Genomic DNA, 27772 nt, shown 5'->3' with positions numbered 1-27772 from the left:
CAGCTTTTATCTTTTTTCCTTGTATTAATTATTGACATTTGGTTTTTTTGCCTTCAAATTTTAACTTCTCCTTAGTCTGGGCTTCCTTCTGTTTGGCTTGACTGTGCTCCTGAGCTACAGCGACATCTATCTTATCGTATCGTAAGTTATTGCTGCAAACAAACAAATATATAGATGCTTAAAAAAACATTTTAATATAAGAGTCTCGTGTCTGTGCCAGCGGAAATCAGACCAGCGGTTGCTAAACTGGTATCCTGGCTGGTGACGTGACATTCCTGACATTCTACGTTGCCGTGACACCCTGGCTGCTGCGGTGAAGCCCCGCCCCTCCCACCGTCAACAACTGGATTCCAGCTATTTGTATTTTTCGTCAACTAGCACCGCTAGCCCGCTAACGATGATTCATTGCGTTCGCAAAAAGACGCGTTAGTCACCCCGCATGGACCCTTTTTCGTTTTGCTTCGCTTGAAACGCACTCCATCGACAGCTTGTGCCGATGTGCAGCCAGTGCCAGCGAAAGGACCGACGAGAGCGGAGAGATCGCCTTGCGTACCGTCCTTTAGCCGCCTGTGAGACCAGCTAACACGGCTAGCACCGTACGTTAGCTGGCTGGCTGACAGCTGGCTCGGTTAGCTCCGTGCCTTTTTGACAGTAACGAAGCTGAGATTTACTCCCCGAAACAATGAATCGTCTCTGACATTGGTGAGTATAATACCCGTGTTATTACTTCGTTATATCGAGCATGTCATTTTGTTTTGACTCGCTTGCTTTGCGAGCTAACTGTCTGGCTAACCGTCGGCTTGTTTGTAGCAGCAGCTGCACTGAGCCACGCCTGGACCTTTAAATTTGCGTCTGCGGCGGCGTTATTTTGCGTGTCAGCTACCTTCTAATGCTCAGTTTTTCAAGCACCTAAAATAATCCCACTGCTGTGGTTCACAGAGAGGACTGAGGCCCAGTTGGTTGTCACATTGGAGTAACCAGAGCCCATAACTAGCAAGGTGGGTCGACTCTACGGTGGTGCCATTGAAGATAGGTGGGGGAGCCATAAGTCAACTTGCCGATGCACCCCTGGTTTTGACCTGCCAGAGCTGCCAATATGATGCCGGTAAGTGCACACTCCTGGTATAAAGATGTAGTTCCTTTTATACTTTCAAGACTAGCGCCCTCAGAAGTAATGATTTCACTGCAAAATCCAGCCTGTGCAAAGTGGAAATCATCATGCTCTGTTGCATTTGGGTGCTCATGTGGTTCCTCAGCCCCATAAATATAAAAGTAGCATTAAAATGAAGAGTCTGATTCTGTCTATTGACACACACTAGTTGCTACTTCCAACAAGATTGTGTATCTGTCCATCAGCCTTTCCCACAGCCACTCACATCAGAGATAAAAAGCTTAACTTTATCTCCTCAGACGTTATCTGTTGTACGGTGTCTCTGGAGTGTGAGTCCGTAGCTGGAGGAAGTACATTTTTTTCATGTTTATGGTTACATGCCTGAAACATTAGGAAGGGGAAATGTACACAGTGCCGAAATAGATGCACAGGAATTGGGGTTTATCTGAAACCGGTTTGATTTAACTTAAAGGAATAAAATAGGGCTGCAGCTATCGGTTATTTTCATTATTGATTAATGTGTTGGTTATTGTCTCCATTCAGAAAGTTGTTTGGTGTATAAAATGTCAGAAAACGGTGGAATATGTTTGTTGTTTTGTCCTACACTCAAAGATATTCAGTTTACTGTCATGGAGGAGTAAAGAAACCAGGAAATATTCACATTTGAGGGGCTGAAATCAGAAATGATGGCCTTTTTTTCCCTTAAAAAAACAAATAATACTTCAAAAAACTTCAAAATAGATCATCAAATAGTGAGCAACTCATTGATAAATCAGCTTATCGTTGCACCTCTCGAATAAAATATGTTTTTTTCACAAGATGTTAGCAAATTTGTTCATTATTGAACAAGCAGAATTGCACTACTATCATCAGAATAGAACAGGTAAACTTGACACACTCTACTCTCTCTTTAATAGTTATGAATGTGCGGTGCATAATGTTGAAACTAAATATTCACCATATGTTAATCAGTAGATACAGTAGGCCTTGGTTCACGTTGAATCGAGATCTATCTTCATTCTGTGGTTTGGTGTTACCGTTGAAGACGCTCTGAGTCACGAAGAATAGAGTACCTGAATGGCAACCCTGTCGGAGTCGTGCTTTGTTGGGACCTCTTTTGTTATCTTTAGAGAATGCGGCAATGGATTGTGGGAGAAGTGGTTGTGGCCCTTTCGGCCTTCAGGGAGAGAAACATGAACTCATGCACGGGATGAGTTTACAGTAAGGTGTCGTTAAAAATGGAGGCAGCCTGTTGCCTTTCCAAGTGATTTTGTGTTGGGTGAAAATACAGCATCACTAACACCTTCTTTGTCCTCATTAAAAGACAACTTCAGAGAGGCGTGCAAGCTTTCAGGAGTACTTAGTAACAGAGAAGTAACTCCATATTCGCTGCAGCCGTCGCAGGATTGACTGCGATGGTAGCCTCCGTGGACGTTTGTACCCTGTGGCACCAACAGGCTATCAGAGTCAAAGAGCCAGTCGAGCAGAGAGGCAGCCCTGCACTCGGATCCCGCGTGACTCCGGCAGCCAATGAGACCTCGGCAGATCTAGGTCTGTGTGGCTGCGTCGACTAATGCTCTGTTGTCGAGGGGAACTTTTGAGCTGAGTAGATTGTCAAGTGGCATTAATCTCACACAGTGGAGCCGGGCAGAGTGTGACTTACAGGAAATGTAAACATTGCATCTTATCGTCACTTTCACCATTTTTGGAGTGGTGTGTTGATTTTAAAATGACATCAGACGAGCCGTCACAGTTATATCATAAACCACTCAGAGGTCAAATGTCGTGAGTTTGATGGTTGTGACTGTTTTTATTGGACCTTTTCCCCAAACTCACTGTGAACAGATGAAAATAGTCAGTTATTGATTTATTTAACAGCCCCCACCTGTTTGAGACTGTAACATCTCTTTTCTTATTGGTTGAGGGAGTATGCATTATTAATCAGACGTTCTTAATGCCTTCCTCTAATGCGCATTAGTCAGCGTTCAATCAAAAGGACACTTTCTTTTTTAAACAGAGGGTTAATTCTTACAGGAACCTTTTAAGTTATCTGTCCAGAGCATAACATCAAATGTCAAAGTAGTTTGTGCTTGATGGCTATAAGACACATAAGCTCTACTAGATTAGTCTGTAACAGCAAAGCCAGCGTAGTTCTTACTTGGGTTATCCAGCTTAATAAGAACATCTTTTTTAAAATTTCAATTTGAATCCGAGACATCTTCTCTGCACCAGTGTCCAAGAGTCCAGCGAAAGGAAAGTCGTTTAAATTTCTCATGGATGTGTAACACACAGCGGTATTATTTTTGTCCAGTTTTCAGACACCCTAGCTGGTCGGCTGTTTCACTTTGTTTCACATCATTTGTCACATCACCGCCTCATCTCTCCTCCATATGGTTCAGTGCTATTTTAGCCGCACGGACAGATGTTTGGCTTATTTTGCCGGCATGAAATGTCTAGACTACACAATCTTTTCTGTGAGTCAAGAATGTCAAAAGCAACCGTGTCATGTCCCAGTGAATAGCTGTTTTAGTGGATCAAGCTATGATTAAGCTATTTGTGTGTTTGTGTCCAGCCAGATGATGAAGCGAAATCATTCCTCACACTGATCACAGTGTGTTTGTTGACCTAGTTGTTCCTCACATATGGGCTTGCATTTGGTTTTGAAGTATTGAACTATCAAATGTATTTTTTGGCACAATGTAATATAGTTGTCACGGTATCATTTTTTCAACCTCAATGCATACCGGTTTCCTCTTGCAATACAATTATTGATACACTGGTGCCAAATATCAGTATTTTTATTTAAACACGCAGGCACTCCAAACAGATTCCCCTGACACTTACCAGAGTCAGTCCTTCATGCACCTTGTGGTGTTAACGTAATTTACATGATTGAACATAATTCAGTGAGCCATAGTTGAATCCTTCCTTTAAACATTTAAACTCCAGAACTGTTCTGCTTTCTGGCATTTCAGCCTTCTGCCAGTTTATGGCTATTTAACATTGGAAAGAGGCACCAAGCTAAGACTTTTTAAGTACTTTTTTAAACATTGTTTTGTCTCAGTCTTTAAACCGGTGTCGGTTTAAAGTCTGTTAAACCGACACCGCGATGCTATGAATAAATACATAATTCCTGCGCTTTGCCTTTTTAGAGGTATTTTGTGTCCTTTAGATAGACAGATGTCGTGATGTGTTGTTTGATGATTGTCTTGCAGTGTCACAATACTATCGTTATCGTGAATGGCAACATATTGCGAATCGTATCGTGAGCTATATCGTGATCGGCATCCGTACTACTCTGTACCTCTTTTGATGCCACAACAAAAAGAAAAATAACTTGAAATAATGTTAATATCCATGCAGCCTTGGGTTGAAAATCTGATTGTAGTTCCGTTTTTTAGGGGTTTCTTTTGCTGTGTACTCTCAGAATTACCAAATGAGGACATTGTATCTGTTTAAAGACAAGATATTGAAAAGTTATGAAGGTATCAATAATTTTGACAACCTTAAAACGTGGGTAGATACATTTGGAAGCTTAATTTATTCCTTTTTGTCTTCTTTGGCATTTATGGTCTTTTCACAAAAAAAACAACTGGTTATCATTTAAGTTTGTGCTCCCAGGAAGAATTTCTCTCAAGCTCTCTTTTCTTCATGGTGGGTGAATGAGTGGCAGGCTTTGTGAGAAGAGATGACTGTTTGAATCATCCTGCTGGAGATCAGGCTAGCCAAGCATCCTTCTTTCTTTCTCACAAGTTAAATGATAAATGCCCTAATCTCCAGATGATTCCCACTGTAGCATTATGCGTCAGACAAGAGGGATGCCGTTTGCTTCCTGTCATGTACAGCCAACATACAGTATAAGGAAGATCCCCGTCTTGCCTTCGCATGATAGTGCCCTGACCTGTTTGCCAGTCACAGCTGTGGCCAAAGTACTCTCATTAGCAGGGAGTCGTTGGTGTTGCAGCCGCTGGCACAACCAAGGGACGATTTTCCAACAGAAGGACTTGTCTCCACCCTGTGACTCCCTCTGTCCCTCTCTCTTTCTGTCTTTCTCTTACTGTTTGTTTCTCTCTAGCTCTCTCTCTCTCCCCTCCCTCCCTCCCTGAATTACACATACAGCGAGTGCTTTTTTCCTCCCAAGTCTCCTCTGCAGCACTTTTCAGACACACGCACCGCTGTCTGTTCCAGAGGTCCGCTCGGGATGGCATAACAATTAAGTCTCATGCCTGCAAAAGCGGCAGCGCTATGATGAAGAGGTTCGTGACCATAGTATTACGCGGCCTTGTTAGCCTCTCCAAGGAAAACCCCATTTGGGCAAAGGAGCACCACCGGCCACCGAAGAAGGAGATCAGGAGGAAACGGAGGGCGGTCAAAAGAGCCAAGACCATGGGCAGACGCAACTTAGTGAGGGCGGTTGGTATTTCTGCAGTGGTCAGTCAGCTGGATCACTGGAGTTTCTGTTCTCTACATACTAAACTGGATTTAGGGCTGGACAGTATATTGATGTATTGTTATTGTGATGTGGGTCTATATGTCCCCTTAGATTTTGGATATCGTGTTATGGCATAAGTGTAATCTTTTCCTGGTTTTCAAGGCTGCATTACAGTAAAGTGATCATCCCCACAATATTGTTGCAATATCAATATTGAGGTATTTGGTTAAAAATATGTTGGTATTTGGTTTTGTTGTCTAGTCCTTGCATTCACAAGTGCTTTTGAGGAGATTTGAAATACGAAATATATTGTGTTTTTGCGATATAGCCTAGAAATATTGCGATATTATTTTAAGGCCATATCGCCCAGCCCTACATGATTTGGTAGTTTCTATTTATGTGAAGGTATCTTTAAGAAAATTCAGCATTGGCTTTTTGTGATCAATTTAAATTAGTTTGCGTTAGAGTTCTGTTCTCTGATTGGTTAATTGCATGTCTTGATTCTGGATGCACAATATGGCCGATACTGATTTTTTTTGTTTTTTTGTTAAAACTCGTAGACTTGGAACATGTTTTGTTTTGATGTCATGAGCGCAACAACAGCGTACTGCGCTTCTTCTTCTTCTTCTTCTTCTTCTTCTTCTTCTTCTTTTTCTTCTTCTTCTTCTTCTTCTTCTTCTTCTCATAGAGCATGCTGCCACCTAATGTATCAGTGTGTTGATGATGTTAAGTGAAAGCAATACGGCTTCTTACTATCTGTCCATATTACCGTAATATTTATTGACTGACTGTTGTCTGTGATGTACCGAATTAATTGTTGTAGTGTAGATTATGATGGACTGTTTTATTTTATTACACAGTGTTTTCCCTATTGTGTTGTCACATTGAATACTATTTTAAAACATAAATGTAAACAAGAAAGCAGAATATTCCCACTAGAACAATTTCGAATAATGGCGTCTTATCTGTATTCAGACTGACTTTGTTGCTTGCCTCACTGGGCTGTTTTGTGTTATTTTTCCTCATGTACTATGTTGTATCTTATTATGCAGCTGGTAGCACTCCAGTGCCCCTTGGGGATTAGCAAAGTAATTATCTATCAGTAAAATGTGAACATAACTAGTCTCCAGCTTGCACTTTGCACTTTCTTTCCCATTTTCTTTTTCCTGTTAATGCTCTTGCACGTCGGGTCCCAAAATGACATCCATTACTAGTCTACATGGACCTTATAATGCTTTAAAAGGCAACATGAAATTATAGATGGATGGAAATAACTTCCTCGGTTCTGGTGCTATTTTACCACGGAGGGTTTCGGAATTTGCCAAAATATGAGACTCATAATCAGCCGAGTGAAGTCGCAGAGGCTCCCAAGTGCAAGTGACCGTATTGTTTCAGTTAGGCCGCTGCAGAAAATGTCAATGAATCACACAGTTGCACCATTACAAAGGATGAGTCACTTTGTCTCGGAGGAACTCCCGGAGTAATAAGCTATAGGTGGCTTAGTGACTAAACGTATTATTATTATGCGACAGTTAGCAGTAGCACCACATGCACCCTGAGGCCACATGTACTGTTATGAATCAATGACACGTAATTGCACTTTGCATTTAGGGTACTTATATAATTCTGCATAATAAAATACCTGAATTGAAGCTGATACTTTTACATTTGATTGTAAACTGTTAAGTGGTTCAGATGTTGAAAGTTTTTATTCTTTTTTCCAATATGTTATCGATTAGGTTTGACATTGTAGTGTCTGGTATGACATTGTGAGCCTTATGTAAACAAAGCGCTGTAGTTGTTGGTCTAGACTGTCTGACCTGTGATAGTGTTGATTACTGACTTTTCTTTGGATTATACTTGACTTGTTTCTTCGCTCAAATCCTCCCTGTTAGGGCATGTTCAACCAGTTAAGCGCTGCAATTTTTAGTCTATTAATCGGTTAGTAGATGGAAAGAAAAGGAGTTGCTAACTATGATGATTCAATCGTTTCAGTCATTTCGGTTCATTATCAGGCTTCAGCAGAGCTTGATGATGAGCTGATGACATGCAAGACAGGGAGCCTCCTAGAACAGGATTGAGAAACACTGTACTAAAGGATTAATCAATTAATCATGAAATAATCAGCAGATTAATCAATAATGAAAATAATTGTTAGTTCCAGTCAGGGTTAAAAGCAAACTACTGAAATATGAGTAATCCAGATTTCCCTTTCCTATTTCCTTTACTGACAATTCGCTGAACTCACAGCGAACTCACACAAAACCCACGACAAACTCTGTCTTTTCAAGCATAGCTAATGTTTTGACTTTATTTTGAACATCCCTCCAAACTCTTGGCTTTGTTATTGATATCCCCCGTCACAGTCTCACACAGTCCTGTTTTTCTGTAGTGACACTAAAAGATAGGCCTGTCACATGAAACAGGAAGGCACTCCTCTGCCCCCCCAGAGTGCTTTGTGCCACGGAAAACAATAAAAATATCTGCCTGCCGCCACAGAAGGAAAACCACACATCATGTAGATGTGCTGTAACACTGAGTTCATATTAGTGCACGGCTTTTTCTCGTGTCCAAAAAAACTGAATTACAAGAGCACAGAAATCAAGGTTAAAGTGGGCTGGTCCACTTTAAATGTTCCAGAGAGATAATACGCACATTGAACATACAGTGTATGCGGATGGTGCATACAGGAAATCACATGCCATTCGATTAGGAATGGAAATTGATAAGATTATTCCGATACCAGTGCCAATAACGATTCTTCTTATCTTCCAATTCATTATTCTGTTATTGAATCCTGATCAGTTTTCTGTAAAAGAAGAAATAGTGAAAGTGTTTTGCTTGCTGGGAGCTGATGGACGAGTTGAGCTGGCTGTAGCCTGAGAGCTAGCTGTAGCAACAGTGTAATGACAGACACGCTGCTTCATTTGGGAAGCAGTGGCGTCGTGTGTCAATTACATGGCATTCCTGGAATTTAACCCATGTGTGTTGTGAGACGTCTCAGCTTGGTCTGGGCAATATATTGATATTATATTGTTATCGTGATGTGAGACTATGCATCATCTTTGATTCTGGATATCATTAGATTGGGATATTGAAAAGTGTTTGCATTACAGTAAACTTACAGTGAACCGGATTGTTCTACTGATACTTCCGTTTCTACTACACCGTTTCTTCCTGTTGAAAGTTTCCAGCAGTGTAGACGCATGAGTTTGACGTCTTTTTTTTCGCAATGCACAACTGTCAGAAAAACAAACAGGCATCGATAAAAAGGAATAAAGCTCAGAGGCGCACGATTCTGATGGATCGTCCAAAGATGGTTTGCTATAAAAATAAACCCAACCACTCATTTACATTTCAGTGTTTACGATTATGGTACTAACAATCGTGTTAAATACTGTGTGGACCACCAACCAAGCCCAGAGTTTAATCTATAGAAAAATGTAATTTAAATCACAATCCCAATCTTGGGGGAAAAAATGGATTTTTCCCCAAATCGTTCAGCCCGTTGAGCTGGTTGATTAAGCATCCAATCATTTCTGCCCTTGTATCCAGGCTGAAGGCACAAACTATGCAGGCAGTGCCGTATAGATAAGTCCAAAGGTCGTATACACATTGCAGCCACTTTGCCTCGACAACATACTGGTTGGCTGAGGATGTTTGTAGAGGTAGTATTGCACAGTCTTAAAGCTGCAGGTACAATGGAGCCTTTGCATCCCTCTGAGCTTACACTCTCAGGTGATTCCTTAAATATGCTGCATTTAGGTGCATTTGATTTAATTTTGGTCTTAAAAGTACCATCTGTCTTCTGCCTCCAGGCCATTACATTTAGTCATTTAGTAGCTCGTATTGAGGACGGAGCTGCAGTTTCCTCAGATGTCCATCAACTCCTGAAAGTTTTTGTGACTGTTTATGTGAGTTTCAGACAGAAGCATGTGGGGGCTTGTTTTGCTATGCCTCACCTCCCAGCCTAAACTGTATATCTTCAACACTTTGGCAGGCCCTAATCATAGTCAACAGAAATGTGGCAGGCACAGGCATGAGTCCAGGAGCAGCTCAAACTAACAGTCGCGGCTGGTGGGCAGTGAAATGTAGCGTCAGCACTCTGGGCTTTGTACGACGCAAGAGTGGGCTAGGCTTCGTCTTTAAAGCTCCCCGGCAGACAATAACATCTCTTCATGTTTTATGTTTTTCTTTCATGATTTTTATTTTTCATTCCTTGTCAGCGTGACCATCAAAGCAACATCCTCTCTCTCCAGTCTCCTCCTGACTGTTTTTTTTCCCCTCTTTCAGATGATATTGACGGTGTACCTCAGCGATGGGGAACAGGCTGTGACTGAGGTACCCATCACCCCTGAGACGACGTGCCGGGATGTCGTTGAGTTCTGCAAAGAGCCCGGCGAGAGTGGCTGCCACCTGGCTGAGGTCTGGAGAGGCAACGGTAAGATCGTGTTTGAGAGGAAGAACAAGGGAGTGTCAGGAAGGTGACGTTATCTTAAACTCCATAATCACTGGGTTTGACACTTCAGTTACATGCAAAACAATTACATTTTATGTAAAAACAAGCTCTTCATTAAAGAAAGAAAGCCGAGCAGGACTGTGCATGTCTGCCTGAGTGAATTTAAATTATGGAGAAGCCATAAATAAGGCAAAAGTTTCACACCTCAAAGAGAGTTAAAGCCATTGTCATTCCGATCAGCTGTAATCTGACTGGAATAATTCACCTAAAGTCAGGTCAGAAAAGGGTTACATGCTTCTGCAGTCCACTGCACTGTCACAGCAGATTCCACTTGGTCCAGGCGATTTGCTCCCATCACCACAGTCAGACTGACATACCCGGTGTTCTCAGCATTTTTCGCTGAGGGGCCACTCCCCTGTTGAAAACAACATCCCAGCCAAGGGCTTTATTAACCCACGTTATGCAATCGTGTTCGGCTGGTGCCTGACAATGCAGCTGTCTGCCCCCGAAACCTCCTAAAACCTCTCTGTCTTTGTCTCCGTCTCTCTGGGTCACGGCCTCTCTTTTCCATCCACTTGAAATGTTTTGAAGTTTTAGCACACGTCCATCAACTTTTTTCCCCTCTGTACCCAAACTGTCTCAAGAAACAATTTTAAAATAGTTAAAAAGTAATAACCTTCGAAGTACCTTTACCTCCAAACTGTACTCAGCTAAAATAATTCAGTACATTTATTTCCTGTGAACTTGTTGTGTTGTCATATAAAACTAGAGTTTACGCTTCATTTTCCTCTGAACAGAAGCTCTCAGTCCTGATGTGTTTTTACTAGTTAGCTGCGTTAGCTTTTTCAGCTGTATTAGCTGTTAGCTCCGTTGACCGAGCACAGTGCACGACTCTGCTGCTCACCAGCTGCTAACAGCTAACAGATAACTATCTCTGCTCCTGCCCATGTCAACACAGATTTTGTTTTATTTTGTATTTATCTTTATTTTGGAAATCCACTTATTTGCACAAAAGCTGGAGACAGGGAAACGGCTAGCATGGCCAAGAAATAGTCTTGCACACAACTCACTGTAAATTGACAAATTGTAGCTTTTACACTATTTTTTTTACAGTATTTGTACAGATTAAACAAACAAGTTATGTAAATGATAACTAAAACTGCAGCTTCTTATTTAACAGACACATATGGGAGTGGTTTCAATCTAACTGTTGATCAAAGCTTTATAAATGGCAATGCAGAATTTTGCATTTGACTTATTGGACTAGAAAACTAAATAAGACCAGTTGTTTCCATTAGACAAATAATTCAAACTAATCAGTCTTTTTGTTAATGTCTGTGTCTCTGTAGAGCGAGCGATCCCCTTCGAACACATGATGTATGAACATCTGCAGAAATGGGGGCCTCGAAAACAAGAAGTCAAGTTCTTCCTCCGGCATGAAGATTCACCAACTGAGGGCAGCGATCAAGGTTAGTATCGTCACGCGTCTGCCTGGAGGTTTTTCTGCTCTGTGAAGTCTCTACCTGAAGGAGCCTGGAGGGTGCAGGGTGGAGTCTGACACCTGTTCTGCCTGGCTGCTCAGATATAGACGCTGGTGTCAGTCGATGTTTGTCTCTCACTTTCTCACCCTGCTATCTCAAGTCTTTTGGGTTTAGGTGCGGTTGTTTTCTTGCCTTTATTGCACCTTCATGCACTTAGACAGTGCATTTGACCTATTCTCACACAGCTCACACACCAAAAATGCTGCAGATGGACACACCTAAGAAGCTTTTAAGCATAAACATTCTTCAGTTGGGTTAAAATCAGGTTGTCACGCATGTTTTTGGATTTGTGTTTGTAGTATAGCCTCATAAGATGCACCCAAGCTTAAAATGTACAACTAGTCCTGCCCAAGATCAGTGATTCAAACTATGTAATTTGACTGGAATTTAATTAAAGTCAGCATACATGTGTAGACACGTAGAGGAAGCACGCACAAGGTAACAGGTGGCAGAGAAACAGACTTGTATACTTATAGAAAATAGCAGAAGTTTTCTTTCTTTTCCTGTCAAGTTTTAAATTGTTTACTCTCATCTTTCCATCAGGCCTTTCTTCTTAAAAAAAAAAGTTTTGAGTTGGGTGGCTTTAGTCAGCAGTGCTTGTCCCAGTTCTTAAAATCCCTCTGTCAAGTGCAATCAAGTCAGTAAATTTTCAAACTATTCCTGACAATGGTTGTAGCCTCTAAATCTGCAGTTGTCTGCGTGTGTGCACACTCGCCTGTGCACGCTTGTGCGTCTCTGCCCTGCCTGTGTTTGTGACGGTGACTGTGTCTTTTTTTGCAGGGAGTCAGCAGTCTCAGGATCAGACGAGTCGCAGAAGTGGAAACACTGGAGAGAAGCACAATGAGAATGGGGTGAGACTTAATTAGCATTATCTAGATTATGTTAAAATAGGATATAACCCACAATAACTTAATGTGATCCGGTGCCTTCTTTCACAGATAGATAAGGGCTGTGATGAAGGTTATATGTAAGTTTATGTTAGGGCTGAACAATATGCAAAAAATTATATTGTAGTTATTTTCGCAGATATTGCAATGGCGTAATGAGTCAAGATTTTAGTGGAAACAAGTTTTTGCTTTTTATTTTCACAAAAAAAGAATATATAGCTGTTGTCTGTACCAAACAAGAATGCTCCCTTATGCCTGGAGAATATAATTTGTAGGCAGGGGCATCTCTGTAGCACCACAATGCTTTATTCATAGTGGTATGTTGTGACACATTTTAACTTTGTCCAAAAAATCGCAGCCCCAAATAAATGCAGCGTGGTGGTGGTGCAGAGGGGGGTCTAGCTAGCATTAGCTATCCCTCTTTCATGGCTCCAGCTGTGGTGATGGCAAAGGGCCAGACTGGCAAATCTCACAGCGATGGGTTGTTCCTGTCACCCAGGAACTGTAGTGACCTGATGAACAATTTTTAGTTCCTGCCTACACAGATGTGCAAATTGAGCAGATATGTAAACAGTACAAACAAACACAGAGCATGTGGTTTGTACATAGATTTAATCTCAGTTTGACTTGAACTGGTTATACGTTAAAGACTTCTTCCATGAGCTCAGCTGATATTCCCGAGCTCTGCGATGTAAAAGTGTAAATATGTGTGGATACATAATGATTCTGATATGATGCCAGTGTTTGAGAGTAACATCACAGTCTCTGGTCTGGTCTCGGACTGTTTCCGTTTCCACACACTGCCAGTATTTCCCTGTCAGGTGAACCCAGTGTTGTGAATGTTGAGCTTCTAGCTTCAGGAAGTGTGTGTGCTAGGAGATGTGAATGACTCTGATAAGAGCAGCCTCTGGCGCGGCATCCTTTCTTTCTCCGACCGCCTGTCCCAGATTTCACAATAGGAAAGTGTTGCAGTCAAGGAATCATCACTAATTCAACCTTAAGGGTGGAGGGAAGAATCCAGCGCAGCAGGAGATGGAGGGGTTGTGGTTTTTGTTTTCAAAAAAGATTGTAGCACAAGAGCACCCACAGGCATTTCCTTTTATTATCCTGAAAATTCACAACTTTGGAGTCTGCATGCATGTTGCAGAAGTATCATGAGGTTACATATATTTTTATGGATGTAGAAATTGGTTATCGATCGATTCTCCAAGTGATCGTCTCTGTTTAAATACCGCTAACCTATAAAACCCACACCATAGCATGACAAGTAAAAACAGCCATTTATCATCACTGCTGGTTCACTCAAAAGGGAAAACATTATCAGTTGCATGGACGACTGCTTAACCTCCCAAGCGCCAAGGCTCATTTGTGTCCAAGTTTCTTCCTAATATCTGATTTAGAGGATTATATCAGTCAGCCTGCTGGATGATATAACGGCCCCTAAGAGGATCATTGCTTTGGCTTTTCCACGGCCCGCTGCCCAAACCCCAGGGGCTTTCTCTCCACCAAGCCGAGCTGATCATCCTCTGAGAGGGACACTGCCTCGTAAAGAGCAGAGGTGCCTCAAGGGGAACGATGAAGTGATCACATGCATCAGAATTTTTCTTTTTAATGTCACAGTTTTAGCTTGTTGGCAGTGTTGAAACATTGAATTACATTTTTTAAGGGCTGAAATAATGAATCCTTCAGCAAAACAAATGAAGTGTCAACTGTTTTGGTAATCGCTTAATCATTTTAGTGGTTCTCTCTGATTCCTGCTTCTAAAATGTGAGAATTTGCTGTTTTTGTTGACATTTATGATAGTACATTGAATATCTTTGGGTTTTGGACCTTTAGTCGAACAACACAAGCATTAAAATTAAAAAACATTCAATTTACTATCTGAGATTAATCTATTACAAAAGTAGTTGATCAATGAATCCATTTCTGACAAGTACGTATCCCCAGTGTTGTTGGAGGGAGTAACATAGTCTCCCAGTTGCAAGGCTGTGGCTCCTCTCTCTTCCTTCTTCGTCTGCTCAGTCGGGTGTTTCTCCAACTCCCTCTTCATCACTGTCTGAGGGTGTGTGTGTCTGTTTGTCCCTCGGGTGAATTGCCACTGATGCAGTGGTGCCTGAGTGCATTTGAGCGTGGCAGCTGTATGTGTGCCAGTGGCTTCCCCCGCTCTCCCCATCTCGACCTCGGTTGAGTCATGTTCGCGTCCCCCCCCCCCCCTGAGTCTTCCCACACATTCCTCTATCGAAATGCTTCAACAAATTCCCAGGTAGGAAAACGCTGTCTGAGCCACACGGGCAGAGCAGCAAATGCCGTGACCAGGCTGAGTGTCTGCAGAGATGAGATGATGTGCGACATGGTGCCTCACACAATACCATAAAAGTCAAAATCAAATTATTCTCGAAAAGAAGCATGTTTTATTCAGAAGATGAGTCATAAAAATGTCTGCCTCTTCTAATCGAGTAGAGGCAGTTTATACAATATTTGTGTCTTTTGCATGTCATGCTTATTTCACCTGGGGCCTCATTACAGAAACTTTCCAAGTGTGAAATCCTATCTTCTCTCAGTTTAGGATGACGTTTAGGACTTTTGGTATTAAAGAAACATGTGTCCTGCATTCAGGAAAACAATATCTTATCTTAGGATAAGAATTTAGCTGTTTCATAAACTGTCCTTACTGATGAATTTCCTGAGTCAGGAATCCTGTGTTAGGATGGCATAGACTCTAAAATCAAGATAACTGCCAAAAAAGTAGCAGCACTGTAGTCAGTATGGCAAAGAAAATGGGGAACAACATGAATACTGAAATACTACGATTCAAATGCTACTCAAAATGTAACAGTCGGTAAAGCTGATGCTGTTTTCAGCGTGTTGGAGAAGCTAACACTGGCATTAGCCTGTTGGAGAAGCTAACACTGGCATTAGCCTGTTGGAGAAGCTAACACTGATGTTAGCCTGTTGGAGAAGCTAACACTGATGTTAGCCTGTTGGAAAGGCTAACACTGATGTTAGCCTGTTGGAAAGGCTAACACTGATGTTAGCCTGTTGGAGAAGCTAACACTGATGTTAGCCTGTTGGAAAGACTAACACTGATGTATAGTGAGCCTGTAAGTTAAGAGGTCTGAGGCTAGGAAACAGCCATGAGTTTAGGAATTGCTTCTATAGTAGCAGTTAGGATGTTTTTCTGTTATGTGACCCCTGGATTTTATCTCTTGTCTTCAGCTCAATCTCATATATTTCTATTTTGATGTCGTCATCCTTTGCTTCTTGCTAAGACCTTCACATTTAAAATAGCGCTCTCTCCGAACTCCTTTTCTATATTTCTCAGTCTGCTATTGAAAAAAAAAAACAGCATGACATTTCCCGCATCATCTCCTCCCTCTTTTAACACACTTCCTAAAGGCAAAGGCTGGGAGCGCTTGAGCATTTCAGTACCGCTTGTAGTTTGGGGTATTGGTATTCACTGCTCATTCAGTGTGCTGTTTCACTGAGGAGTAGTCTGCCTGTGTGTTGACTGCAGTGACTGTGATCTTGAGGAAATTCAGGAGTCTGTTTGGGGGGAAAACTGAATTTAATGCGATTGCCAGTCTTCCCTTATCCTGTGAGCTCTCGAACAACACCATGGGTGCTGATTTCTGGCTCAAAAGGAGGACTTCATTGAAAATGTTTATGGAGGTGAACTGTTTTTTTTCTCTTCCGACATTTAAAGCTGAACTGATTTATTGTTTAAATACTTTTTCTTAAGTGGAATCCCAAACATTTCATTGTGTGGGATTGTTAGGATTTGCAGACTTTCTTTCTCTTACTTGTTAGTAAACTTAGGAGATCTTTGAATCTAGAAATTCACTGATAAATGTGTTTACAGGACTTGGTGAGTGCTACTACATATGTAAAAAAGTTGTATAAAGCTTATTGTGGCTCCAAAGCTAGACTCAAGTGATGTCACTAGAGTCAGCGACAGTTGGGGCTACAAGTTTGAAAATGACAAAACAAAATGGAGGTGTGGAAATAGAAGTTGACTCTCCAGACTAGCAACTTGATGCTACATTAACTGTCCTCTTGGAAGTCGAATTGCATTGTGGGTAATGTAGGCGTCAGGTTTTGACATGAAAGAATGCATGGCATAGAAAGAATGTCTCTGCAACCGATCTTGAGTCCGGCAATATTATACAGGCTTCTCCGGGTCCTTGAAACCATTGAAATGTTGTGAATTTGAGGGAAAACATCAAGGCCTTGAAGGTTTTTTGAAGGTGGAAACCCTGGTTATAGAAGTGCAATGTTAATCTGGTGCAGTGTTGGACTGCTGTGGACACAAAAAGCCATTTAATGATATCTTTATTATCTAACTAGGTTTTTAGAACAAACCATCCAGGTAGTAATTGCAGTGTTTTTTTAGATCAATGCATTGGAATTTATCACTGTGATACAAATTATTCACAACCAAATGACACGTTGCCCTCAGAGCATCTCATTACAACTAATGTCCCGTCATAACGATGCTTGGAGCCTTGTTGTGGAGGCGGGAGAGCCCGACTCTCGCTGCTGTCTAGTCTCCTGCTGTGTGACCCTCTGGCTGCTGAAGTCAGACATCTTTTAACATCATTTCTGCAAATGGCTTTTTGCGTAACTTGTTTTCTTTGTGCTTGTTTCCATGTTTTTATTCTTATGCAACAATTTTAACTTATGTAACTTTTTATTCTGAATGTATTTTTCTGCACTTACTGACTTGCAAATTTGTGCTATTACATCAAACGTTTACCTGATTATTGGTATCACACATGACATAAAAATACACAAAGATGTGTGACACTGCACTGACTCACAGTTGAGTTTTCTCAACTACCATTTAGATGTTCTCAGTATTGCTTATGAGAGTTTTCACCTTTCAGCTTTTACTGAGAGCTAAATGTTGTTGTGTTGGCTGGAGGAAGAGTCATGTATCCTTGTAAGTGTGTCATCGCACTCTTAGCAGCTCCCACAGGGTAAAAAATACTCACTGGGTCATGCCCTGGTTTGAATCAAAACCACTTTTAGTATGAGGGAGATGGGGCTTAATGCACATAACATTTTATTTCAATGTGTTTTTAACCTCGTGAATGAAAACATAAAAAGAAGAGGAGGGCCCAGGACCAACAAGTACACCATTATTGATGGAAAGTCTTCAGTCTGAGACTATGTCTGTGGCTCTTGTAACATTTTAATGCCTCCACCAATCAGATCACTCTGCTCAGATTTCAGTCTGTTGACCAGTTCTCCTGTGTATGTGTCTGTTAAGGTGGGGAATCAGCGCGTGGAGCTCACGCTGTCAGAGCTGCAGGAGATGGCCACGCGGCAGCAGCAGCAAATCGAGGCTCAGCAGCAGATGCTCGTCGCAAAGGTAACATCGTGTCTTCATTCTTGAGTCAGTCCCTCGAATATTATGATGGCCTTCGATTCAAAATGTGCTCCCTACAACCCCGATTCCAAAAAAACTTGGGTTGCTCAGGAACACTTCCTAAAACTGTTGTGAAAATGATATTTTCTGTTTTTATTTATGTTTTACACAACGTTCAAATTTTTGGGGGGATCACTGTAGTAATTTGGCAGAGGTGTTTTAGCTGCTGCAATATCTTCCTTCTTTTCCAGTGGAAATAGTTAAATCTGAAGCCCTTCAGCACCCTCAAAATGATGTAGAGATATGCAGGCTACAAGTCAAAAGCCTGACCACTCTCAGCTCGCCATCTTTCACACATGATGTACTGAGGTGATCAGAGCCTTGTGGGTCGGTCTGATGTTGTGTCCCCATAGACGCAGAGATGATGGACTACTGTTGTCCCATCATGGCGTGAAACAGGGGCAAATAGTTATGTAACAAAAGAGATGGGAGGAAGTGTGAGTCACTGTGCTAGTATTGTCCAGTCTGTCAGAATTTATATTTCAGCCATACACACAGTTACTCAAACATGTAAATTATTCAGGATTTTTGACACGAAGGAGTCTACCTCTCTCAGACTAGGTACTGCTTCAAAATGGAATAATAGTCTGGTGGCAGACCTCCACACAATCAGTCTAACTCTTCAGTCTCAGTTGCTTTCCGGCACACTAACTACGTCTGACCACGTGATGTGCCGATTAGTCATGCAGGATGAAGCCCGCTGTAGACCAGCAGATAGATGGACTATTTATTGCCTTTGTTGTGGCGTGTGAAAAGTAGGCCCCACTGGAAGCCCTGCAGTCATTTGGAAACCTGGGCCTGTCATTTCCTATTTTAGGACCTTAACTGGAGCAGTTCTCAGTTGGGTAGAATGATAAAGTCATCTGACCCTTTCTTCAGCCTTCAGACAGTCTTGACACCGCGCACCATTTCATTTAGTGCATACAGCAGAAAGATTTAGCCTAGTTTTAGGCTATGTCTGCAACAGAGATATCCTGCAAGCCTTAGGGTGGTGCCTTGCTGGTTTTATATCCATGCATGTGTTTTGATTTTTGAGTTCAAAGAAGATAAGATAAAGTTTTGTCTTTAGCGTTTCTTTCCGAACTTGAAAAGCAGATGGCATTGAGACTAGCTGTGCTGTTTGACATCTGTTTTTACCTTCTGTTTGCCTACAAAATGTCAATCTCTGTCTCGCTCTCTGAAGGAGCAACGTTTGCGTTACCTGAAGCAGCAGGAGCGACGTCAGCAGCAAACCGTTTCGGAGAGCGAGAAGCTGCAGAGGCTTAAGGATCGCGTGGAGAGCCAGGAAGCAAAGCTCAAGAAAATTCGGGCGATGAGAGGCCAGGTGGACTACAGCAAGGTCATCAATGGCAACCTGTGTATGTATACTTGTTTACTTTTAACAAAGGTTGTGCTCATGATAAAAAAGATTGGGTTAGCTAGCTAATTTTAGAGAACCCTACATGTAGGTTCTGACTGACCTGATGTGATTCTTTCATTTCTACACATCCAGCGGCTGAGATCGAGCAAGTTAGCGGTCTGTTCCAAGAGAAGCAGGCTGAGCTACAGTCTGCAGTCCTGAGGGTGGAGCAGCTCAGCCTGCAGCTGGAGGACCTGCGGAGGGGAAAGCTCAACGGCATACAGACAGGCCTTGGTGGTCAAGTAACTGGCGCTGCAGCCCTGGAGCTCCGTAAACTCTACCAGGAGCTACAGGTGATGCAGGAACAAGTGCTAGTGAATGCTTTTAAATCCGGTTCCACTATGCTTATATTAAACCTGATTACATTGAGGGCAGTATCTATTGTTTTAACTAATCTTCACTTGTGTTTTATCATCCACAGATCCGGAATAAGTTAAACCAGGAGCAAAACAGCAAGCTGCAGCAACAGAAGGATCTTCTCAACAAACGCAACATGGAAGTGACGCTCATGGACAAGCGCATCAGCGAGCTGCGGGAACGCCTCTACAAGAAAAAAGCTGAGGCACGTCAAAAAGAGAACCTTCCTGTAAGACTAAGAGCGCTCAACACACCTCCTCATTCAGACTCAATGCTTCAGACAAAAACTCTGCCGTCTCAAAGAGAAGTCAGTCCACACACGGCAGATGTTCAGTAGAAAGTGAAATAAAAAAAATCTTGCTGCTTTTTAAGTCTTTAAGCGGAAAGTGACTCCGAAACCATCTCCAGTGGGGAAACTATTTCTATAAGAAAATAGTTTCTGGTGACTGAAACTCCTCGTGAAATAGTGGAGGTATTGAAATAAATGCAGTTGTTTTCTCCATCAACACTTCTAACATCTTAAAACTTCTCTGACTGTCTCCTCGTATAGCTGAACAGAGCCAACGGGCCTCCCTCTCCCCAGCCAGCTCCTGGTACTCTGGGCCGCGTCGCTGCTGTTGGGCCGTACATCCAAGTCCCTGTACCGGGGCGTCAGGAAGGAGGCTACAACATACCACCCGACCCGCTAAAGCCTCAGACTCTGGGTGTCAATAACCAAGCTAACCATGGCCGCACTAAGTCAGGTTGGTTGAAATCCATAAAATTACATTTGCAGTGCACATTTTTTCACTGCAAAACGCACACACTAGTGTCTTTACGCTAGTTTTTATTGAAACTTTTAGTGAATTCATTGGGTTTTTTCCTCATTAAGAAAGCAGGAATATGGACAGTTAGACAAAGAAGAATTGATGGAGTCAGTTACACAGTAGTTTGGATACATGTAGTCCCAGAGGCAAAGTTTTATACCCCGACACATTTAACACATCTTGCATGAAAAGCTTGTGACTGTAATTCCCTCCTGGGTCTCCACTGTTACTGTTTCCTTCCTACCTGAATTCTCCACCTGGACTTGATTTCTGTGATTTTTCCTTCCTCTCTAACCTTCCTCTCTCCTTGTGTTGTGTATACTGTGATTCCCTTCCTCTTCTCTTCCCTCTCTCATGTGTCTTTGCTGTTCCGTCTCTGTAATGTCTCTGTTTCACTGGGTGTGTGGGGTTGGGGGCAACTCTTCCTGGGGCAGACGGTGTGCGAAAGCCTCCCGGCCCTTGGAAGGTGTCTGATTTAGACATCGTTGTGGATCCAGTACCCCCGTCCCTTCCAGAATCACACCCGGGCACCGGAGCCTCCACTGGCTCTGACGGCACGTCCCGTGAGTGCACAGTGCTGCATGAGCAGCAGGGTGGCACGTCCTGAACCTTCTCTCTCGAATGTAACACAGGATCCTCAGCATGCACTGGAGTATATCCTCCACACGGCACCCTTATCATTCTTATCAAAGTCAGTTTAATTGGCCAGGAATTTAAGATTATTAAAATTGTGTTCTGCCCAGTCACGCTGTGAGGCCCCCAAACTCTAATCTTCAACTTATGTTTAAATAAAAGCTTAGATGCACAGCTGGGGGAGCTGAGGTGGAGATGAGCATCAGTGCCTGGTTAACTTAAACAGTCGCAGACTGATGAATGCATCCTTGAGCCTTTTCATACCGGGTATCAACATCTGTCCTGAGTGCTCTGATCACAGGTCGACAGCTCTTGTCATGTTGACTGATCTCACTTCCTCGCTCTATGTGCAAATAAACATGTACGGACGACCAAAGGACGCACTGTTTCTTACACAAAGAAGAAAGAAATTAATTTATAACGTTTGCTGAATTTACGAGAAGGCCCAAATTATTCAGGATTTGTCATAGACAGCGCTTCACAAACTTTATAAAGTAAGTTAGTCAGTCGAGCGATTTCTCAAAGGGGTCTGGGGACTTTATCCAAGACGAAGCCTGTATTGTTTACTGTATACAGTATTTGTAAGTATTTGCACTCAGGACGGATGGTAACACCAGGTCTTAACAGGGCCCTTGTTTGGCTTCATTAAGCTCTCTTACCCGCATTGAGCCAGTTGTTCTTAACAGGGTTAAGAACATGTTGATAATTCATTTGGAGTGTTTCCTCTGTGGAATGGATGATGAGGTCAAATTAAAGGTGGTGTCATCTTGAAACACTTTGCTGCCATCTGCAGGCTTTTTACACTCCAAATCACAGCTGACATCACGTCTCACAGGAAGTCAGTGTCCAAAACAAACGCTGCTGATCCTGTGTGTGCTTTACACCTCTGAGAAGGTTCAATGAGTTGAGTGCCTCGTTAATTTACACATGCAAAGCAGTCCAAAATATTTGGGGGCTTTGTTCTAACTTCATAACATTCCCACCCTGCCTAACTTTAGCCTTCACCAAACTGCCCGTGAGAATCATTTTGTAGTTGTTAAACACTTAACATGCACAAGAAAATTAACTTGTACACGTTAATACGTCGTTAGATTCACTTAGCAGTTGACAAACTGTTTCCTTTTAGACTTAGTGTTGATAGAACTGATAGAACTTAGTATTGCTGTATTAATCTCTGGTGATTCCACATTTAAAGGCGTTTTAAAGAAAGTGACCGTAGCTATTCAGCAGATCTCAAACAAAATCCTATTGAATCGTACCACAACTATTACTGTTGTTTTTGTTGTGTCTTCCTTTTTCTATTTCCTCTCTCTTCACCCTGTCCTTGCACTCTAGGTAAATTTTTTTGTTTTGCACATATATATTTTTAAAGTAGTTAGTTTAGTCTTGGAGACAAACATTATATGGCTTTAAAGTTACTATTTACTAAATGTAACGAAATGAAACACGACGAGGTACAAATAGCAAAATACTAATGCAGATACATTCATTGTCATCATTGCTGTGAAGAGAAGGCTCAGGATTTTTGTCCTATTGATCAACAGCCCCTCCTGAATTTAGTCCGGTGTCTTTCTGTCTGTTGCAAGAGCGGTCTATTTCTTATTTCTTATCCCCAGGTCAGTGTATTTACTTTCAGTGTTTAAAGTAAATGGCACATGAAGCCATATCAGACAATTGCTTTTACTTCCATGATTTGGGTCAGCTGTGGTCGTATAAGTTTAAAACTGCGTAACTGCAGGGGATTTTTAGAGGACTGGTTTCTTCCATAATCTTTGCTTGTACATGTTAAAGATCTTGAATTCACTTTTGATAAAAAGACAACAGGGATTCTGTTTGAATGTCTCCTCATGGTGTCTGGTTAATAGGATAGGCTTCTCAAAATCCTGAACCCTCCATTTAATACCAATCCTTGGTCAAAATGGTACAGATACATGTGTTTTTTTACTAATATTTCACTTGCTGTGGTCAACCACACAAAGTGACCCATTTCTAAAAAAAAAAAAATAAGAAAATGGTACCATTTGGACCTAGCTCTGGTGGACATTAGTCACTACCCTGAGTTGTAAAAGAGGCTCATGCCTCTCGTACCATCTCATTCATTCTTCTTTCTCTTTTGCAACACGCTGACTGTGTCCTGTTTGCTTCCTAGCTAATGACACCGGTTGGCCGACCGTTGGCAAGACCAACACTCTAAAGCCTCCTGAGAGACGAGACTCAGGGACCGATACCCAGGGCAAGAGCCCTACCTCAGGCTCCCCCGTCACTCCAAGTGCAGAAAAGGTTCGTCCATGTTCTAATTCCAGTGTATGCAAAGATGTCCTTAACCTCCTGATTAAATGTCACATCCAAAAATGTTTTATGTTTCAGATTGTGCTAGAGATAAACTGTCATAATGTCTTGATTAAAAATAGCCTTAGGGCAGGAATTCAATATGTAGGTCTCATTTATTTTACAAAATAATAATTTTAACCCTTCTTTGCAGGTGCTAGACTCCAAAATGGCCATGTCCTCCCCCGCCATATCCAAGCCACAGCCGCCTCCCTATGGCTCCCACCTCACCCACGCAAACTCTGCCAGCTCCTTGGAGCGCCGCAAGGATGCACCACCTCCTCCTCGCCCGCTCCCAAACCCACCAGCTCCTGCTTGGCCCCGCGTCCCGCCCTCCACAGGCTCGTCCTCCCAGCAGATCCAGCAGCGAATCTCAGTGCCGCCAAGCCCCACCTTCCAGCCTAACGCACCGCTTTTCCCGCCCGGGCTGAGCGAGCGACTGGATCCCCCGCCAGCAGTGGCGGTGCGCCCCTTCATCCCAGACAGAGGATCACGGCCTCAGTCGCCACGAAAGGGCCCACCTACCATGAACTCCAGCTCCATCTATCACATGTACCTCCAGCAGGCAGCGCCAAAGAGCCAGCCACTCAAGCCTGCTCTCAAAGCAGGTAAGAGCTGCGTGTGATGATTGTGTAGATCGGTGGTTAATCATGCTTTATATTCTTTATTGTGTCTCTTCCAGTGTTGCTACCAATTAGTAGATCCAATTTAGATGAAAAATAATAAAATGGCCCATGAGACTTAAATAATCACTACAGCAGATAGACACCTCAAATGATGTCAGTGCTGAAGGAATTAGTCAATTAATCTTTTAGACTTTGGACTCGACACTTTAAGGAGGTAAATGGGCATAGTTGCACACTAATAGTCTAATGTACCCCCCAATAAAATGAGTTTACTTGATCATGTGTCTGGCAGTGCACAAAAAAATACCAAACATGAGCTTGTTGCAGCATCAAATATGAGAATTTCCTATTTTCTTCTGATTGATCTCATTGTAAATCGAACGCCTTTAGGTTTTGGACCATGAGAAAAAACAACCTGTCAACCTGGACTCTTGAACACTTTGATATTTTGTACTGCTGATTATCTGACAAATCAGTTAATTGAAAAAATCATTAACGGGTGAATTGATGGAAATAATGACGATGCCATTGCCCTCCTATTTGATTCCACACTGTCTTGTTTGTCTCCAGTATATGGGAAGCCTGTCCTCCCCCCCAGCTCCACACCCCCCTCGCCCCTGCCTTTCGTCCAGGCGGGAGGGGCCTTCCCATTGCTCCAAGGCCCACCCGGCGGTGAGGACACTTTTGACGGAGAATTTGATGATCACGACTTTTTCCAGCACCCAGAGCCCTCAGCACCTCCACCCAGCGTGGAGAACATCCCGCGTCCACTCAGCCCTACAAAGCTTACGCCGATGGTACACTCCCCTCTGCGCTACCAAAGTGACGCTGACCTCGAGGTGCTTCGTAAAAAGCTGGCCAACGCACCTCGACCGCTCAAGAAGCGCAGCTCCATCACAGAACCAGAGGGCCCAAGCGGACCCAACATCCAGAAACTGCTCTACCAGAGATTCAACACTCTCGCGGGAGGCATAGAAGGGAATGGAGTCGGAGGATCAGGAGGTGGCAACGGCGCAGGTAATGGAACGCCGTTTTATCAGCCAGCTCCTCCTCCGGGATATCTGGGAGGGGACTCTGTAGCTGATACAGACAACGGCAACCCCCCCTCTGAGACGCAGCTACCGCCACCACCAGGGGCGGAGGAGCTGGGCTCCGAGGCTCCACCTCCTTCTACTGACGCCAATGACAACGAGCCTCTGCCCTCACCACCTGAAGAGCTGGAGGATCCTGCAGAAGCAGAGGGACCGGAGGACGATGACAACAACAACATTGTGGGAAGCTCTGAGGCGTTGCTGCCCAGCCCTGTGCCGGAGGTCACCACACCTGAAGAGAGTGGCACGGGGGTCTCACAGCCCCTGGTGAGAGACGCATGTACACTGATTTATTAAAGAGTTATATTTTTAATGAAGAAAGGTGCTACTCAAATCTTTTCTTCAATCTCTTTATTGCTACAGGAGAAGCGCACAAACCTGAAGAAGCCAAACTCTGAGCGCACCGGCCACGGCTTCAGGGTAAAGTTCAACCCTCTGGCCCTCCTGCTGGACGCCTCACTGGAGGGAGAGTTTGACCTCGTCCAGAGGATTATCTATGAGGTATGTCGCAACTCTGTGAGTATAATTTAATTTCTATATATTTGGTTGTGAGATAAGCACTTGTGTTTTCATCTGGGTCCCTCTTGTTTCCAGGTGGAGAATCCCAGCACTCCCAACGACGAGGGCATCACACCACTGCACAATGCAGTGTGCGCGGGACATCACCACATCGTTAAGTTCCTGCTGGATTTTGGTGTGAACGTCAACGCTGCAGACAGTGATGGATGGTGAGATGATGACACAAATGTTATTCTGCGCGATCTCCTGCTGTTGTATCCTTTCACATTTATATATATTTGTGTTTGAAACAGGACTCCGCTTCACTGCGCCGCCTCGTGCAACAGTGTCCACCTCTGCAAGTTGTTGGTTGAGTCAGGGGCCGCCATCTTTGCCAGCACCATTAGTGATGTGGAAACTGCTGCAGATAAGTGTGAGGAAATGGAAGAGGGTTACATCCAGTGCTCCCAGTTTCTATACGGTGAGAAACAACAGGTTGTCCAGCTTGCACAAATGTGATTCCAACAGGACTATTTCACTTCAAGTTTTGTCATACAACATAATGTAAGTTGTACTTATTTGATCAAATAAATGTTTAATAATGACAGTCTGTTTTGGTCTCTTATGCAGGCGTTCAGGAGAAGTTGGGTGTAATGAACAAGGGGACGGTGTACGCTCTGTGGGACTACAAAGCTCAGAACCAGGACGAGCTGCCGTTCAGCGAGGGGGACGCCATCACTATTCTCCGACGACAGGACGACAGCGAGACCGAGTGGTGGTGGGCGCGACTTGAGGACAATGAGGGCTACGTGCCCCGCAACCTGCTGGGGGTAAATACAAAAATATATTACTTGTCTCATTTCAGCAGGATGAGCTCAGCCGTGGGTTTATCTAAAGGGGAAACGCGACAGGTGAATAGCGTAAAAGAAATTACTAATAGATATCACTACGCAACATCCCGCAGTTTACTATTTACATTAAGACATTTATTTGTTTTAGTACACGTTTTCTGAGATTTAGTTTTTAAATATGCAAATTAGGTGTTTTTTTACCAAAAAATTGCACTACGTTGCAAACCTACATACTTTTCCAGAACAGATATATGAACATTTTATGAACCCAGGCTCAAAATTCTTGTGCAGCTTGAGTCATGGAGTGCAATAAGGAATTGCCAAGAAAATCCATAATCAATGACTGTACTAATGATGTCATGACGAAGTAAACAATAACAAATGTGATGAAGTCAGACAAGTCTTCTTAAACATTCCACTCTCTCTTCTTTTCTGTTTCCTTCACAGCTCTATCCAAGGATTAAGCCTCGTCAGCGCTCCCTGGCGTAGAGTCTCACTCCACTAAACCTCTGGCTAACAGCTGGACTAGTGACAAAACCAAGAGCAGAGAACAAAAGGAGCCTGGTGCTCCGTCTTCTCCCCGTGGCCATAACCTCCCCCGGCCTCGTGCTTCTCACAAAAATCCTTTTTTCTCTGAAGCCGTGGGCACCGAACTCTGACACACTGATATACATCTGCACACACTTAGACACACACACACACACACACAATTAATCGCAAGCACTCCAAATGCGAAAATCTCTTAAACCACTCCATCCCGAACTCCCCCCACACACACACACACACACACACCTTTGAACCTATTGCTCTGTCATTGCCCCAACTTGATTTTACCCCGATTCAGTGTCAGCTCTCTGTATTAGACATCAACTTGAAGAATAAAACACCAACCCTTGTCTCAGTATTTCATTCATTACATATTTGTTCACACTTCTTCAGCCATTGACATCAACCCGATGCAGAGGTTTTCGAAGCGGCCGGTCAACATCCTCTAGGGGGCTCCAGACAGTTTGAGAGGAGGCTCAGTGAATGAAAGTGAAAAATATTACACTACTTAATAAAATGTGTGATTTGGTTGAAGATATCAATTTCCTGACTTTCCCACTGTCAGAAACTTATAAAAGCCTTCAGACGGGCCTTTTTATGTACTTGGTGTCGTCTGAATTTATGTCAAACAGCAACATTAGGCTGTCTTGGCTCAATTGTTGAACGTCAATGTGTTCAAATAACACAATCATGATCCCATGGGCCTCCAGGAATTGAGCAAAACCAAGCAAGTCCAAACTTCGTCTGAGGGGAGGCACCACAGTCTCTTAACTTTGAAA

The 27772-nt window shown here is 42.9% G+C and overlaps 1 protein-coding gene across 6 annotated transcripts; it reads left to right on the top strand.

The window, feature by feature from the left end:
- The first annotated feature begins 310 nt into the window (after nucleotides 1-310).
- ppp1r13bb (protein phosphatase 1, regulatory subunit 13Bb) lies at nucleotides 311-27351 on the top strand. 6 transcript variants are annotated; one of them, XM_084376719.1, is made up of 19 exons: nucleotides 311-702; nucleotides 940-1105; nucleotides 9837-9984; nucleotides 11352-11471; nucleotides 12324-12394; nucleotides 17700-17801; nucleotides 19042-19216; nucleotides 19351-19550; nucleotides 19679-19819; nucleotides 20165-20357; nucleotides 20855-20983; nucleotides 23203-23333; nucleotides 23536-23989; nucleotides 24578-25365; nucleotides 25462-25614; nucleotides 25693-25826; nucleotides 25911-26077; nucleotides 26227-26426; nucleotides 26895-27351. In XM_084376719.1, exons 2-19 carry the CDS (start codon nucleotides 1097-1099, stop codon nucleotides 26934-26936), a joined length of 3357 nt encoding a protein of 1118 aa, XP_084232845.1. In that variant the 5' UTR covers nucleotides 311-702; nucleotides 940-1096; the 3' UTR covers nucleotides 26937-27351. The 6 variants fall into 6 exon arrangements, with proteins under 6 accessions (XP_084232845.1, XP_084232848.1, XP_084232844.1 ...); XM_084376722.1 differs by having other exon boundaries at nucleotides 312-702; nucleotides 25462-25599; XM_084376718.1 differs by having other exon boundaries at nucleotides 312-702; nucleotides 19679-19843; nucleotides 25462-25599.
- Nucleotides 27352-27772: the final 421 nt, after the last annotated feature.

The sequence above is a fragment of the Pagrus pagrus genome, assembly GCF_965226575.1.
Source record: "Pagrus pagrus genome assembly, chromosome: 16".
NCBI lineage: Eukaryota > Metazoa > Chordata > Actinopteri > Spariformes > Sparidae > Pagrus > Pagrus pagrus.
Note: the sequence above shows the minus strand (reverse complement) of the source record. Positions and strands in the feature narration are given on the sequence as shown.

What these genes read in the sequence shown, in the direction of transcription:
- ppp1r13bb (XM_084376717.1), top strand. An exon ending in CAAGCCTGCTCTCAAAGCAG is followed by an intron (nt 23,990 to 24,577) that starts GTAAGAGCTGCG and finishes GTTTGTCTCCAG; the next exon opens with TATATGGGAAGCCTGTCCTC. An exon ending in TGCCCCGCAACCTGCTGGGG is followed by an intron (nt 26,427 to 26,894) that starts GTAAATACAAAA and finishes TTTCCTTCACAG; the next exon opens with CTCTATCCAAGGATTAAGCC.